We start from the raw sequence: 17,372 nt of genomic DNA, 5'->3' as shown, positions 1-17,372 counted from the left end.
AAAACACCAACTTTCTAAATTTCTAATTCCATGCATGACGTGTGTGATGAGGCAACATAACCCACTCGAGCACAACACAAAGAAAAGAGAACCTACACAAATATATATATATATATATATATATATATATATATATATATATATATATATAAAGTATTTAGGTCATGGCTCCAGAGATCGGGCTATCTCAAAGATTTAATTTTTGTCCTAATAATATATTTACTTATATTTAATTGTTTTATTTCAGCAGCCACAGCTTTGGACTTTATTTTTTGTAACCTTTTGTGATTGAATGCAGATCGCCTTCATTTCTTGATACAGTCGTGTTTGAATTCATTAAAAAACTGATTAAGGCAAACGCCATGGTCATATGGAGGTTTGACATGATCAGTATAAAACCCCAAAGAGCAATACTCCACCTTCACCGTTAATTCTGTTACTTTTATTACTAATTATTTGTTCATTGGTAACCAGACCAATTGATCCATAAGAAATGGAGGGAAGAAAGGCGTTTGGTTGGGCTGCCAGAGACACTTCTGGAATTCTTTCACCCTTTTCATTCAACCTCAGGTCTCTCTCTCTCTCTCTCATCTGTTATAAACAGTTGGGTTACTCTCTATGGCCTCGCTTGGTATAAGTAACTCTCTAAATTCACGCTCTTTTTAATCCTCCTATTTCAGAGATGATTGAAATGTAACTTAACTTTTCTTCTTGAGTAATCCATCTTGTACCGTACAATCCAATCCTCTATACCAAGCACGGCCAATATTGCCAACTGATTTTTACAGTGAAACCTCGACTACCTTCATAATGCACTGTATTGTAAACTAAATGATCTCATGAACAGAGAAACAGGTGCAGAAGATGTAATGTTGAAGGTTTTGTACTGTGGAGTAGACCACACAGATCTTCATCAGATGAGGAATGAGATTCACTCTACTAATTACCCTTTGGTTCCTGGGTAAGTAAGACCATATACATTTTGACAATATTCTTCATGCATGCAGGCATGCGTGTAGCATTTTATCAAATAATTAACCTTTATGTTTATAGATATTATGCTTTTTACAGTTTTACTGTCTAACCCTTCTTTGTACTTGCTTTGGTTTAAATTTTGGAGGCATGAAATAGTGGGAGAAGTGGTGGAGTTGGGTTCAGAGGTAAAGAAATTTAGGGTTGGGGACTTGGTGGGAGTTGGATGCATAGTTGGGTCCTGTGGAGAATGCTCGCCTTGACAATCCAACATGGAGCAATACTGCCCCAATATAATCCCCACTATTAATGGCACCAACAAATATGGAAGTTTCAATAGGGGAGGCTTCTCCTCTGCCATGGTTGTTCATCAAAGGTAATCAACAACTATTTAATTAGTTAGGAAGTAACCAATCTAGTTCAGTTTAGTTCAGTTCAGATCAGACCAGCAGTCTAGTCCGGTTCACCAATTTTTCGGTTTGAACGTCCACTCCTAGCAAAACACCTGAACTCTATAATCTATCTTTGTAGCCTTCCATTTTGAGTTACCCTGCCTTATAATTAAGAGTAAAATGCAGGTTTGTGGTTCGGATACCCGAAAACCTAGCACCGGATCAGGCAGCTCCGTTGTTGTGTGCTGGGGTGACAGCCTACAGTCCATTGAAGCAGTTCATGGGGTCTAACAGGGTTCTCAGGGCAGGGATATTGGGTTTAGGAGGAGTTGGGCATCTTGGTGTGATAATTGCCAAGGCAATGGGCCACCATGTGACTGTCATAAGCTCTTCTGATAAGAAGAGGCAGGAGGCTTTGGACATTTTAGGTGCAGATGCTTTTCTGGTGAGCTCCAATGCTGCTGAGATGGAGGGAGCTGCCAACAGCCTTGACTATATTCTTGACACGGTGCCCGCTTTTCATCCTGTGGGATCTTACCTTTCACTGCTCACGGTTGATGGAAAGCTCATCGTAGTTGCTGCTGTGCGACTTAATTCTAGGTACTATCCTCTGCTCCCATCTCTGTTCGATTTCAATCTTTTCATATTAGAGCCATATTGTAAGATATAATTTGTGCTGTCGTACAGGGAAGAAGGCGATTGCCGGGAGCTTCATCGGAAGCATGGACGAAACTCAAGAGATATTGGAGTTTTGGGCAGAGAAAGGTTTGAAGTCTTTCATAGAGGTAGTGAAGATGGATTATGTTAACAAGGCATTTGAGAGAATGGAAAGAAATGATGTGAGGTTTAGGTTTGTCCTGGATGTAGCCGGAAGCAACCTGGAATGATCAAGACGGTTCAAAATTAAACACGACAGAGGACATAAATCATTGCGATATTATTCTTTAGCCTGAAATCGCTTAAATTTGATCGAAATTTTCATAGTTCAACAAATGTATTCCTAATTGCTCTATTTGACACCAAAATGGTAGACCTGAAGTTCAAGAGAAATATTATAACAGATCCCTAATCGATGCGCACATTAAGAATACAAAACAGAACTTTGATCAGAGCTTTTACAAATGCACATAACAAACACAACTATTACTTCCAAGGTTACACGAACGACTACAGTATTCCAGCAAGCAATTATCTCTGTAATCTTGTCGGTAAAACAATTTTCCTGACAGAGTACACTAAAGAAAACTAAATAGAAGTCGAGGAGAAAAGAAAAAGAATGAATTAATGCCAATGTTACAACAACAATTGGATGTTCCATGTTTCTGGATTGTCTAGACGGAAGCATCGATAACATGCCACGGTCATTAATCTCTACAGTCTCTACCATCCGTCCAACGGTGGCAGGTATGTGGGAGGAAAAGTTAGAGCAGTTCATGTGGCAATTCAGTCATGTTTTCCCTTACCTTTCCCTTCAACGCTTTTTGAGCCATCATAAGCAGAAAGGAAGAACGTACTCTGATTTTTCTGCATAAACCTGCATGACAATGAAAAAATTACTCGGTGTAAAAAGTGTACAAGGATATAATTTCAGTGAGCTGTAACGAATTTGAAGAACATCATCAAAATAAAAGTACATGAAATAATCATTATACTTGGAAGATAAAACTAGAGTCCCCATCAACTTTCTCAGGTTTTCTCATTACATCATCTCAACTCATCTTTTCCTCTGATTTAAAATGATTACACAACCAAAATGTTATCCTAATGAAAGCCGGATTCCTCCCTTATCAATGTTTGAGATACCTGATTGTGCCTGAAATGACTTGCGAATATCCGCGCACAACTCTTTATTTTTTCAGTTCGAAACTTTGAAAGAATAGTGAGAAAGTAGCAAAATGGGACAACGGTGATGGTGCTTAAATTTTCATCTTTTCTTACTGAAGCTAAAATAGAGAAACAGAAATATGTCCAACAGGGTAATATATATGATGTATAAGGTTTGAGAGGATACTTGAGGAAATCGAGTAATTTCTGCTGCAAGCGGCTTTGTGTTTCCTCCTCGATGTTAACATATGCCAATAGCTCCGGCAACTTAACTGCAAACACCAGAAATATGTCACTATTGCACAAAAACTTTAAATTATAATAACTTTCACGACAAAACATATCTTACTTTCAAATGTTACAAATCATCTGTTGTTATATGGTCGTTAGATCAGAAAATAACTTTTATACAAACCACAAATTCAAAATGCAAAAGGAAAACATTAGAAATTCAAAATCAACAGCTTAGATTGGTCTATGAAATTTTCTCCAGAAAGTTGTTACCAGTGTCAAGGTCTAAGGTATGAATGAGATATTCATTAATTTACTACACAATGCCTCAACGGAGGATGTGTGAGACAGAGATTCAGATAGAATAATATTAGTAGTGTCCTTAAGCATTGCAGGAAAACAATTCCATTGGAAGAGAAAATTCACATTAACAGTGTAGAACAAAGTTTTAAAATTAATGTCCTTTCTGGAGAGAAGTTGTACTGGATTTTCAAAGATAGACTGTACATGCACAGATCAGGAAACTTTTTTTCCACTCAAACCCCAACCCTTTCCAAATCCCAGTTTCTCCTTTACCACAAAAGCAAGGCCCAATGGACCTATATTGTGTAATATGGATATCTAGGATTTCTCTAAGCTGTAAATGTTTAGATTGAATGCAAGAGACATCAAGGCACACATTCATCGGAATCAACTAGCAGCAGCAGTTGCCATCACACATAGAATACAACCAGACCCTATAAACAATCATAGCATACAAATTTCAAAGATTCGACACTTATGGGTGATCATACCAAAGAGCCGCAGTAAATGTTCAGCGCCATATATTGTTGACGGGGAGACATCACCTACAACTGTTTCAACATACTGTTTGCGTTCCTTTTTGTATAAGAGCATCACTGGCAAAGCTCTGTCAAAGTAACATCGTATTCCTTTCAGGATTTCACCAACTGGATCAGTCACCCTGTATTCGAAAAACATAGACCATGCAATAATCATCAGGTGTATTGAAACTCCCAACTAGATCTTTATACACAGAAACCGCAAGATTAGATTAGAGTACCAAAATATTTAAATGAGACATACTCATATAGATTTAACTCATTGCACATTATATGTTATCGACACTAATTGATCCATGTGGCAACATATTTGTATATCAAAGTTTCAGCCAGATCTAATTAACCGGGACCAACTGGTGGATGACATGAACAGGAAAGATAACAAACAAAAGCTAGTAGAAGGATAAAAAAATAATTTATATGCAATCATAACAAGACTTGGGTAAACTTACTTTCCATCCTTCTTTGTTCTGTAGTCAAGGTATTTCTGCAAAATGTCATCCACAGTTGGAGAACGTGGAAGTATTACAAGCTGCAGGGGGAATTTTTTATTCAGCACCAAAAATTACTTTGAAACACTTAAAAAGAGTCATTGAAAGGCGGGATAAATTTCCATCTAGAGATGCAATGTGAAGAACCAAAAATATTCTTGATAGACATTTAACTTCAAAACCATCATGGTACATATTTGTCAAATGAAATGACAGTCAAAAGAAGATTTTTTTTAAACAGTTATGCGTACCTTATCCTGCTGCGAAACAAATTCCCAGTCATCAACAAGCTGTTTCCTTAGTGTTGACGGAATTTGAATCTTGACAAGCTTTTCCAGTGCAGCAGTGTCCTTCTACCAATTAAAGGAACCCACAATCAGCCCAATATCAAAGAAATGTTAACACGAAAACTTAACTAAGACCTGATGCGAATATTAAACAGTTCCAGAAGGCAGCATTAATCGTCTGTGGGAAAACATATATGCTGCATTGCATTGACAAAGAAAAATTGAATATAATAAACGATGAAAATCAGACATATTAGCAGAGCAATATCAACATTTAGCAGGGAAAACTTCCATCCCTTCATTTCTTATTTTCATCTTCTTTTCAATTGGAAAAGATCAATGGACCACCACTACACTACATGCACCTTAAAGCACAAGAACATAAACACTGCAAAAATTTTTTTTTATGCATAGAGGCCTATCACATACAAAAAAAATGAAAGTGAGGAGTAAAGCAAGTGAGAACAAAGCATCTGACTGTTATCCAGGAAATGGAAAAAAAATTGTAGTGTATTTAATACATGCCAAACCTCAGTGCCTGAGTCATTCTTCCGCTTCTTCCCTTTCGTCACTGCAATAAATTTCATTATCAACTCACTAAAAAAATCCTTTGTTTTTATTTTTTTTATTTTTTGATTTGTAAATCATATATTTTTCATGAAAAAATCGAAGTTGAAGAAAAATAAATCAGAAAGTAAATTGTACCATTGTTCTTGTGGTCCTCTTTCTCTGCTTTTACATCTACAAAATGTAATACACGAAAACTGGTATCAATGAAAAATACAACAAAAATAAAAAGTATTCATAATAAATATCACATTGCCAAACAAACTTTCAAGTGTTTGGGTCTATTTGTGAAGAGAGAGATCTTTCACTCTCTCTTTCAGAATTAAACTTTTTAAGTGAAAACCTTCAAGATGAAAAGTTTGAATATCATCAATTTTCAACGACACCATTCAGTTTAAGTGTTCTCTGGTGCTTAGACTATTGTCAAGCACATCAATCACAGTGACAGGACCATACTAGTAAAGACAAAACAACCATTAATCCTAAAACTACTACAGAGGATTAGTAATGTAGCTTTGCCAAATCAACAAACACAGTACAACTGGATACATACTAAATGCAAATGAAAATGAAAGATTACAATGGTTAAGAAAGTGAAAATGCTTCCGTTATTTTGAGAGAAAGAGAGTGTTTCCCTCAAACAATCCATTAGTTAATTCCCTCTTGCCAAACATATGTTTTCCCGGGAAAATAAGTTTATAATAATATGAATACAGGTGTTACCATGCACATATGACAAACAAGGAGGTATAAAGGATAAAAGGCAAATCACATTCTGTCATTGGAGCCTTTAGGCACCAAAACAAAAGTAAATAGGAGCGCAGCTAACCAGTAGAAATTTTTGGCTTCGTCTGAGCTGAGCGTCCTGATTTTGTATTCTTGTCCACGCCCTGTTTCTTGTCAAGAGCTTGCTGCTTCAATATATTATCTTCAGTATGTTTCAACAAGCGATCTCCACCTACCCATTCGTCCCAACTGTTGGCAAGATGTCCAAGCCACAGTAATGATTTCTGTATCCCTTTTTGAAAAGGGCAATTATTAACGAAAGAACATTTCTAGTAAAGATTGTACAGCTCTATGGTAGTCTTTTAGACAACATATATAGCTCAGGAAGCTATAGAGAGTATTTAATCTTTATAATAAGAGAATACAAGCCTTGTTATGAATTGTGATAAAGGTGCAAGCAAGGAGTATGCTGCACCCCATGAAATGAAGAATGACACAGGAATGGTTATATAGCTCAGAAAGCTAGACAAAACAGCAGTTTTCAGAGGATACTAGAAAAGAAGTTTCATACGAAATTTCAAGTCAGAAACAAGATACTAGAATCTATGTACGACAACAAAATACCTTTACTAGTTGAACTAGTTCGAACCTTCTAATTCTATTTGTATTTCCGTGATCTGTAAATTTAGCCATACTATGGAAGTTAGAACTTCAAATTTGTTAGGAATCCGCCTTCCTAAAAGGGGAGGTATGGGAAGCAATATAGAGGAATGTTTGAAAATATTAAATATAAGGGTTTTAGACTCTTGAAAGAAACTAGATCCAAAGATTCCAAACTACACCAAATTCCACATAGCCGCAATCCAAATTGTAGATTTCTGGAGTTTTGCATTCTTTACCTCATTAATCTTAAGTCTAAAATCGGAAAATGTAATGTGGTTGACAGAAGTAGAACAGAAGTTACAGAAACACACTCACTTTTTATTCCAACCCTGCAAAACACCAAATCGTGCACCGGTTAGTATAATGTCCAGAAACTAGTTTGGCTACCCACATCTTGTCACCACAATATGCATTCTTGTTCAAGAAGGATAATGCGGGGAGATATTATTTAACTTACCAGGTAGTGAACAAAGTATCTCCATTCATTTTTCCTCAGCTCTGCTTTTTGAACCTAAAAAAATGAAAGCTCAAAGTTGTTTAGATTATGACTACAGCAACATTGCATATTTGAATTATGTTAATTTTGTCTAATAGAGGGTACAAAGATACGTAAAAACATATTTTAATAATACCCTTCAAGCAAAAAAGTAAATATTAAGTACAAATGCATCAGCTAGATTAGAATTCCCAATTAAAATTGAACTAACTAATCAAATAAAAAACTGCCCAGAAAAATAAATAGCCTTATAAACCTTTCTCTCTTTCTTTTTACTTGTTTGGTAAAAAAATAAACGCCTAAAAGAATCCAATTGCGAATAAACACTAAAGATTACAAACCCAAAACCCTAAAATCCAAATTCCAACGAAGCTTAACAAAATTCAAGAACTAGAAGAAAAGCACCAGAATTTGGAAGGTAGGGCAAAAAGATAAAGATATTGATGTTGGGGAAAGAGAAAAGGAGGGTGGTTTGGCTTGCCTTGGCTTCGTAGATACGAGGGCCGTGGTAGGCGAGGATCTTCTCGCCCTCGGAGTAGAGGCTGGAATTGGAGGGAGGAGTGTCGCCGCTGGAGGTGTCTCCGTCGGTGACGGAGTCGTCTCTCGATGAATTTCCCATTTTTGGCAGAGCAGCGGTGGCCGGAGGGCTTCAGTTCAGCGCCTTCTCTCAGTTGAGAAGTTGAGAGGAGCGGTCACACTGTTGAGCTGAGAGTGACCGGTTGCAGCGGGTGTTCAAATTAAAGCGCAAGATGCGATCCGATTTGTCAGTAAATCCCCGAATATTTTTATTTTCCATTTGTCGTTGGATTTCGGTTAAAAATGGGCTGTACTTGGGCCCAGAGAGGCCCATGGGAGTTTTTTATTTTTTATTTTTAACAAACAATATTATTTACATTAAGAGAGTAGAATAGCGGGCTAAGTTTCACAATAGGTTAGCAATAATAGGGTTCAAATTCGCATTTGACTAGAATCAAACCAAAAACCTCTGACTTACAAATGAAGAGGAATAACATTAGACCGTTGTACTAAGTAGCATAGGCTACAGTATTATGTGACTTGTACATGAGCGAGTTCACTGCTATAGTGGTGTCCAATGCTAATAAAATATAAATATTCATAAGTTTTGTTCATATTTTCTTGTTTCATTGGAACGAGACGCCACATAGTAATGTACTCGTGCCGCCTAAACTACTTTCCATATAATGATATAAAATCAGCAATAGAGAAACTTTTCTCCTACAAAATATTGAGAGTATCTCACATTGTAGTTGGGGAGGTCTTGCATAAAGTGCTTAAAAGACCTTATGTCACTTCACTTAGTGCCAATAAGTATCGAGTCTGTTGCTTATATTTTAAAATGATATCAAAACATGCTACTTAACGGTTAGACTTGCCACGTGACGATCAAGCTTGCTACTACGTCACCTTACAAAACTGGAACAAGTTAAGGTCAAATACGTTTTGATCGGACGCTCACATTCTCATACAAATGAAGCTCAATTAATAGTTTGTTTCATTGGCTTGTCAGTAGAAACTGATCCAAATCCAATATCATATTTTAACGAAAGAAAATGGAACGCAACATTTCTTTGCATGTGGGCAATTTCTGACCGTTGATGCATGTGAGTTCTGCATTTCGTCAACGGTCTTGCATGTGCAACCGACCTTGGCAAAATGAACATTGTATTCTGATGCATCTATCAGCAACATTTAGCAAGCTAGTTTGAAGCTTCAGAGCTACGGACCAGCAACATGTGTCAAAAAGTTTGCGAAATAAACTCGGTCTTAAAAACTATTCGACACTAAAAGATGAGTTAATAAAATCATTCAGCAAAATTACTAGTTCAAATACAATCTACAGTATGTCAATAATATACAATTCATTTCTTATTTGACGATTCATCAAGGAGTTGCTTAACAAATTCCGCTTTCTCTTCATCATCTAAGGTAAGGAATATATCAGCATTGGATGAATTAGCCACAAGTAGTCTTAATGCTTTAACTCGACCGGGAACAGAAAGCCCTAGTCTTTTAATCTCACAATGTAGCTCATCTATTTTGTTACCTTTGGATTCAACTGAGACTCGCATCGGCTCATTTGAAGTTTTTATTGTTTCCACGACTGATGCTGGAACTTTTTCCAATGCAACAGCTACACCATTGTGTTCGCATCTATTTCTTTGCAGCAAGAAATCAGATTGATCTGTCTGTCTGTTTGTTGAGATTTGGTCAACTGACCTTGAAAAAGTGTCTTCCTCACTTCCAGAGTCGGTTGATTCCTCTTCACAGTTAATCACCTCATTGCGATTCATACCTCCAAAACAGTTAATCTCCTCGACTCTTTCAACTAAGGCTTGGGATGGTTTTACAGTTGCACGGCCTTCTCCAAATATATTAACAAGTCTATCATAAAGTGGAAAATATTTGCCCCTCCACCCATCAGCCTCCCTGTGATGCTGCAAGTTCAGTAAACAATTAATATAACTATATTACAAATGTGAGATTACAAGTAAGGCATATGTTATACGATATTAGGCAGGCTTATTAGCTTATGATGGAATAAAATCATACCTGAACATAGGCTTTCCATGTTTCTTCACTGTCAACCTCCACACATTTCTTCAAATCATTCCACCCAAACCCATTTTGGTTGAGCATGTCATCTATTATACAGTGTTGCTTCTTCAATATTTTCATTTTTGACTCAACGTGTGGGCTAGCTTTAAGTCCCGATGCTGGAAATAAACTGCACAAACCCTTTTCTATCAGAGTCAATGTACCAGCTTTGAAAGTACGATTTTCTCGATGACCTTTTGCAACTAGATCCTCTAGAATGCTTAAAAGTGCCTCCTCCTCCTCTTTGGTCCATACACGTCGGCTGCCTTTTTTCTTTTTTTCAACTATTTGACTACTATCTGCAGTATCATCTTGCCTTCTCCTCTTTCCTTTGGACGAATGAGATTGATCCGTTTGCTTTGTAGTTGAGATTTGGTCAGGTGACCTTGGACGAGTGTCTTCTTCCATCCCAAGGGAATTGTCCTCACCACAGTTCACCTCTTCAATTATTTCAGCAGGAGTTTGGGATGTTTTCTCATTTACGTAGTCCACTATAAATATTTTAACAAGCCTATCATAAATAGGAAAATGTTTGCCCTTCCACCCATATGCCTCCTTGTGATGCTACAAGATCAATCAACGAGCGTTGTTAAGTATAGTTCAGTTGTAAGATCATAGGCAAACCATATGTTATGAGTTGACACCTCATTTAACAACAAGAAATCGTACTAGCCTATGATAGAGTTGTTCATATTATCATACCTGAAGATATGCTTTCCATGTCTCTTCACTGTCTACCCTCACACATTTCTTCACCTTATTCCAGCCAAACCCGGTGTTGTTGACCATGTCATATACTAAACGGAATTGCTTCTTCAACTTTTTAATTTTTGACTCAATGTGTGGGTTAGCTTTCAATGCCGATCCTGGACACAAATTGCGCAATGCATTTTCTATTATAGTCATTGTACCAGGTATGAAAGCACGGTTAACACGATGACCGTTTGCAACCAGATCCTCTAGGATGCCTAAAAGTGCATCCTCCTCTTCATTGGTCCATACACGTCTACTCGCTCTTTTATTTTTCTCATTGATTTGACTGCTACTTCCGGCATCCATTCCTAAAAGTCCCTGGTGAAATTCAAAAAGTTAATAGTAACAATCATTAATAATTACAATACAAGAATGTACCCTTTCATGTTCATTTAGAATTTGACTGCTACATTCTTGTTTTCTTGGTCTCACTGGTAAAATGCTAGTACAAATTGAGAAACAAAAAGGCAGAGCCAATGAAGTCATATGTGCGTTTTAAAATTTCTGTTTTGATGACCTAGAATCATAACCCATATTTCTTCTTTACTGAGTCTTTTTAATTTTGTAGAATGTATTCATGATGTTCAGGTAGAGGTTCCATATAATGATAAAGTGATATTGACTTGCACTGAGGAAAGAAGAATAACATATTATATCTACTAAGAAAACAACATAAATATGGCAAAATATCATAACACAAAGTACTCCTGTTGAGAGTGAGAGTGAAACTAATCCCTACAATACTTAAATACTTAAATGAATTATTGAAAGGTTGGGGGCCCTTCAATCAAGAGATGCAAGTGACGAACCAAAAAGAATCTTGAAAGACATTTAACCACTCATTCTGTATAACTGTCAAATGACACAACGGAGAAAAGTTGCTTCTAACAGTTCATGTGTACCTTATCCTGGTGAGAAACAAAATCCGGATTATCAATAACTTGCCTCCTAACAATTGAGGGAACCTGATTCTTGACAATCCTTTCCAAGGAGACAGTGTCCTAACAATTGTAGACCCTGAATTAGCCCCCATGAAAGTAATTCGAACAAGAGAAAACTTATAATAAGACCTTGGAAGAATATAAAACAGTTCTACAACAAGCAAGAAACAATCAGAATTTCACAATACTCTTGCTTATCGTAAGAGAGGAAAATATCGATATTTCACAATGAAAACAGCACTTCTTATCTTTCATTTTTCATTTTGAAAAAGCTCAAGGACCACCACTGTATGCATCCTTATAGCATCGTAAAAATAAAAAATAAAAACCAGCTAAAATGAAAATCGTTATGCCCTCCTTCTTTATAAAAACATAAGAGATGCATTGAACTTGTAGGTGTGCAAGAAGACTATTGGAGTGACAATACCAGCTCCCAAGATTTTTGAGTGTATAAACCTATCAGAAGCATAACAAAGACAAATATAAAGAAACTAAGGAGTAACAGAGAGATGGCAAGTAACAACAATGCATTATATAGATATCCAGAAAATGGAAAATAGGAAGCATGCAATGCAGTAGATTTAATCCTAATGCATGCCAGACCTCAGTGCCTGAGTAATTCTTTCGCTTCCTCTCTTTTCCCACTGCAATAAACTTGATATTAATTTACAAAGGAAAACCATTTTTTTTCAAGCAAACGTTTTAAGGAAATAATACAAAGAAGTTTCGGTTACAAAATAATCCAAATTTAAAGAAAAGGGAAGAATAAAGAGAGTAATAGGGGCCAAAGCTAACCAGCTGAACTTTTTGGATTCATTTGTGTCAATTTCCCTGACTTTGTATTATCATCTACGCATGGTTGCTTGGCAAGAGTTTGCTGCCTTATTATATTCTCTTCATTTTGTTTCAAAAGGCGATCCACACCTACCCATTCGTCCCAACTGCTGGAAAGATATCCAACCCATTGTAATCATTTCTGTATACCCTTTTGAAAAGGGAAAAAACAGTTCAAATGAAGATTATACAAGTCCATGTCTTTCCTTGAATCTCAGTAGACAGCATACATGACATGAATTATTTCAAGGATAACTTGCCAACTTAAGGAGGGCCTTCAGTCTTTAAAATAATAGAACGCAAGCCTAGCTCTGACATGTTAAGCGATGCTTGCATGATTGTATAAGAAACAAGAGAACGAAATTCTTATTTATTTCATTGTTCTCTTTCTACATTCATTAGAAGCCATCAGGTCTAAAGTCTACACCATATGAGTAGTTCTCTTCTATCCATAACACCATCATCCTGGTAAAGAAATCCTAGAGTTTATGTGCAAAAACAAAAAGACTTGAACAACAAAACCAGCTGAAACCTTTTATTTCTGGAGAAGTTTTTATTACCTTTAAGTGTAATGACTTAGCTTTGGTACCGTGCACATGATTGTTATCTATATCAAAGGAGAGTTTTGGGAAGCAAGAAGAAGGAATGTTTAAAATATGTTTTAAATTACACAAGATTTCACTCCAAAACCTATCATAACATTCATTAGTGTGTGCGTTTTTGTATGTATGTGTGTGTGAGAGAGTGAGAGAAAGAGAGCTGATTTCTGCACTCTTTACCTCAAGAACTTTGAATTCAAAAATGAAAACAATACAATAAGACGGGCAGAATCACACGTACACTTTATTCCAACCCTGCAAACCAACAAATTGAAACACTCAATATCATAATCCGAAACTATGCTGCTTGCTTACAAATTGTTACATAACGCGCATTAAATTCAAGACCGAGCAAAGGGAGAGGCATTATTCGACTTACAAGGTAGTGAACGAAGTAAGTCCATTTGTTATTTCTGAGCTCAAGCTTTTGAACCTAAACATGTTAAAGATTAAAGCTGTTCAGATCATAACTACAGCAGCACAAAATAGTAAATTCAGCAATTTCGGACGAAACCAAATTTAACTAAACCCTGACTATACTGGCTAGCTGAGCACTAGTTCTAGAGAAAGCTAGTAAATTATAATTACATTGCACTAATTAAACTGGATTAACTATTTCTCTCAAGAGTAATTACTAATTAGATTAATATTTCAAATTTCCAGCACAAGGTTTAAAGCATTTGTAGGTGAAATTTTCATAAATACAATCAGCGTTGAAAAAAGCTCAATAAAATTCCACCATGAAATTGCAGAAATAAATAAAAAAATAACATGAATTTGAAAAATAGGGCAGTTGTCAGCTAGATTACAGAAGATGGGGATTGGGGGAATACAAGGAGAGATGGCTTGCCTTGGCGTCGTAGATGCGCTTGCCGTGGTAGGCAAGGACCTTCTCGCCCTCGGAATAGATGCTGGAATTTAGTGGCGGAGTGTCGCCGCAAGAGCCGTCGCCAGTGGTGGCGTAGTCATCCGTCGACGAGTTTCCCATTTTTGTAGACCCAGCTGTCAACCGCGGGAGAATAAAAAGCCCGATCCGACTTGTCACTCTAATGTAATATTCCCTCACCTTTAGTGGGGCGTTTTGTAATTTTACTAAGCAACAATTAGAAGAGTCATTTAGTAATACGATCAAATGATATTCCTCTTCAGTTATAAGTGAGAGATTTAGGTTCGATTCTTGCCAAAAACGAATTTAAAACACATTATTATTAACTTATTCTCTCATCTTTACCCTCTAATGTAAACAATATCGTTTGTTAAAAGAAAAAAAAAATCAAAATAAGCAGAAATCTGAGTAATGACTTGTAAATATCTAAATTGGGAAACTAGTAAATTGAATTCGATCGTACTGATTTGAACCAACTAGTTTGGTTCGGTTGTAAATATATGTCTGACCGGTTGGATTTGGTTTGATCCACAATTCTCAACTAATTAAATAGGAAAACCTCATTGGCTTTTCTAAAATGTCATCAGAAATTTATCTTTTAAAACAATAAGGAGAAAAATTTGTAAAGGAAGAGTGTAAGATGACTTTTGCAAATTCTTCATTCTTAATAGGTGGTTCTAAGTAAAGGTAATAAGTAATGTTAAGTAGATTAAATTTGTATCCAAAATTTTTAAATTAAATAACATAGAACTTGATGATTAGATTATTACTTAAGCATTAATAAACGTACTTATTTTCTATTTAGTTTGCAAATGTAATCTTTGTAATGTTACCCAAAGGTAATTGATCGTGTAAAATGCTCAAATGTGTGTTGAAAGATTTTGTTGCGAAATATTCTTTGGTTTGTTTTTCTTATTTTTGTGACAATTTGACTTTTATACTCCCAGAACCTATGAGGATGAAAGAAAATATGAAATGCGCATGAGAGCAACCTAAATCTGAGTTGATTCAATTTTGTGATGTTATTTTTTTGCTTTTAGTGGGCTTAGTATTTCCAGCAATTACAATGTCTTCTCTATCTTTTTATGTTCAAAAAGCAAGATTTTTTAGATACAACAAGGACAAATCTTGAAATACAATAACTTTCAGTTATTTCGTTGTATCTTCCTCTTGAAATTATATGAAATTAAACTTACCTAATGAAATTTGAACACAACGAATTACTTACCTAATAAAAAATTCGATCTTCAACGATTTTTGTCACTGATCTTCTCTAAAATCTCAAACAACCGGTTGACCTCTTTAAAAAATTTCTCTCATTTTCTCTAGCATTGACCAACGTATCAAGAAAAAAACAAAAACCAACAAAAGAACCTCAATTTTGTAAGAGTGACGAAGTTGCAATTAATCGGGTTCAATTTCTCGAAAAAAAGAGAGGAGTACCGTACGTTAACTAAACTGAAGGGGAGTCATGAGTTCAATTCAATTGCTTTTTTTTTAATTGGAAATTTGCAGAACATGAAGGGTTGTTTTAAGTTTGAATCCCATGTTCACGGGTCTTAGCCCTCATCCCGCAGAACTCTTCTGTTACGATGTTTTATCTCTTTATCACGTGGCTTTTCATTTTTATTATCTTTTCTTCATATTTTTTTACTGATTTGGTTAATGTTTTCATTTTTTACAAAATTACCCATGGGGTGATGAATCAGTTTTTCACGTTAGTTGTAGGGATTTTTATGTTCATTTTTTTGTTGTGGAGCCTTGTGATCCTAAAGTAGGGTTCTGACTTTCTAATAGTAAAAATTAAAACAAAAGTATTAAAGTTGTTGACCCTAAAAACTACTTAGCCTACGTGGCGCACAGGCCCAATAGCTAATAAGTTAACTATGTCCTCCGGTCGAATGTGGGCTAATAAGCTAACTACGTCATTCGATCGCGTGTGCCAACTCGTCGGCCGAGCTCGACCGAGGAGTAAAATGAGTGATGATGTGGCTTTGGGCGCGCTGCTGATTTCTTGATCTTGCGACTGTGGTCGAGGAAGGAATACTTCTCGGACTTTGGGTTCTAGAGCCTGAAGACAAGGCTGCTAGTTCTGCGAAGTTCAATAAGTATTCAGTTTTCAGTGTGCCAAATGTCATAACCTAGTAACACCTCACTTTGCCGAGAAGGCTGATGAGATGACTTCTTCCAACAAGGATTCAGAAATCCTTGTTGACTGAGACTTGGATAGATAACCAGTCGGTCTCGAAGCAGTGTTGTTTATCCAAACTGAAGGTGTTCCTCAGTCGGCTGATTTTACGGCTACAATGCTGTTTATCCAAACTAAAGATGTTGCCAGTTGCCACCACAGTGTTGTTTACCCAAAGTGAAGATGTGTTGGCGGAAAAAGGAAAATAAAAATCTCAAGGTCTTTGAGAGGTTTTGCGTAGAACAAGAGCGTAGGGCAGTTGTATGTTGATTTGGAGGGCTTTGAGTGATGCACTCCCCTCTCTATTTATAGTAATGGGCGAGGTAGATTTTGACTCGGACTATAATTCTTTAACCTAATTCGAATGGATCTTGGCCAATCATGACTTTTGTAGGACTCTAAACCAAGCTCCTTAATCACTCAGATTCAACACTTGATTCTCGGCTTCTTTTTTTATTCGAAGCATTCCTAGCTTCTGGCAATTTCTTATTGCACTAGGACTTGACCGCTTCACCCTTATCCGGATGGAACCATATCCTAATGAGACTCGACCAAAATCCACTGGGCCAGGCCCATGATAGGAACATTCATGACACCTTATACTGGACCGAGAACAATCATGGGCTCGGCCCAAAACGCCATTCTGGGTCCAAACAAAAGCATAAAAAAAAAAAACTTGTTCAAAGTACAAACAACCAAAATGTAAGTGCAAAAATCATCACCCTTATATTAAGTTATGGGAATTGTTATTGGCACTCCAAAATTCTCATTCTACACTCCAAACTTTCTATATTTAGAAAGAAAAATACACTTGTGAGAAGTGTAAAATGAGATTTTTGGAGTATCAATAACACTTCCCTAAGTTATAATATTGAAACTTAGAGTTCCTTTACATGATAAAGAAAATTTGAGACAAATAAATGAAATGAATATAAATGATCTTATCTTCAAGACTTACCAGCATTGCTCATGACATAAGGGCCTATAATATATTGTTTTGAACATAACGATGCAAGGATTAAGACACATTAGCTTTCGTTTACTAGTCCAAAACAACCGTTTAA

General features: G+C 36.3%; 3 protein-coding genes across 6 annotated transcripts; 1 reads left to right on the top strand and 2 right to left on the bottom strand.

Annotated features, from left to right (window-relative positions):
• Nucleotides 1-263: 263 nt before the first annotated feature.
• Nucleotides 264-5,229, top strand: LOC137740588 (cinnamyl alcohol dehydrogenase 1). The gene is given in 6 exon segments (XM_068480428.2): nt 264-570; nt 848-961; nt 1,121-1,348; nt 1,551-1,949; nt 1,951-1,964; nt 2,052-5,229. Coding segments are annotated over 6 exon segments (1,032 nt in total). The 5' UTR covers nt 264-493; the 3' UTR covers nt 2,252-5,229.
• LOC137740595 (protein MRG1) lies at nt 2,390-8,319 on the bottom strand. 2 transcript variants are annotated; one of them, XM_088686367.1, is made up of 11 exons: nt 7,973-8,319; nt 7,453-7,506; nt 7,311-7,324; nt 6,436-6,624; nt 5,745-5,780; nt 5,570-5,610; nt 5,004-5,105; nt 4,714-4,793; nt 4,214-4,383; nt 3,376-3,460; nt 2,390-2,898 (listed from the first exon to the last, which is right to left on the bottom strand). In XM_088686367.1, exons 2-11 carry the CDS (start codon nt 7,479-7,481, stop codon nt 2,808-2,810), a joined length of 837 nt encoding a protein of 278 aa, XP_088542493.1. In that variant the 5' UTR covers nt 7,482-7,506; nt 7,973-8,319; the 3' UTR covers nt 2,390-2,807. The 2 variants fall into 2 exon arrangements, with proteins under 2 accessions (XP_088542493.1, XP_068336538.2); XM_068480437.2 differs by having other exon boundaries at nt 2,446-2,898; nt 6,436-6,581.
• A 982-nt stretch (nt 8,320-9,301) lies between these two features.
• LOC137740659 (uncharacterized) lies at nt 9,302-14,284 on the bottom strand. Of its 3 annotated transcripts, none has more exons than XM_088686326.1 (9): nt 14,085-14,270; nt 13,614-13,667; nt 13,476-13,489; nt 12,597-12,742; nt 12,405-12,445; nt 11,763-11,861; nt 10,810-11,178; nt 10,063-10,671; nt 9,302-9,947 (listed from the first exon to the last, which is right to left on the bottom strand). In XM_088686326.1, exons 1-9 carry the CDS (start codon nt 14,220-14,222, stop codon nt 9,372-9,374), a joined length of 2,046 nt encoding a protein of 681 aa, XP_088542452.1. In that variant the 5' UTR covers nt 14,223-14,270; the 3' UTR covers nt 9,302-9,371. The 3 variants fall into 3 exon arrangements, with proteins under 3 accessions (XP_088542452.1, XP_088542453.1, XP_088542451.1); XM_088686327.1 differs by having other exon boundaries at nt 13,415-13,489; nt 14,085-14,228; XM_088686325.1 differs by lacking the exon at nt 13,476-13,489 and having other exon boundaries at nt 13,600-13,667; nt 14,085-14,284.
• Nucleotides 14,285-17,372: the final 3,088 nt, after the last annotated feature.

This window comes from Pyrus communis, chromosome 15 (assembly GCF_041283825.1).
Source record: "Pyrus communis isolate YQ-2024b chromosome 15, ASM4128382v1, whole genome shotgun sequence".
NCBI lineage: Eukaryota > Viridiplantae > Streptophyta > Magnoliopsida > Rosales > Rosaceae > Pyrus > Pyrus communis.
This window is presented reverse-complemented; position numbering and strand designations above follow the sequence as displayed.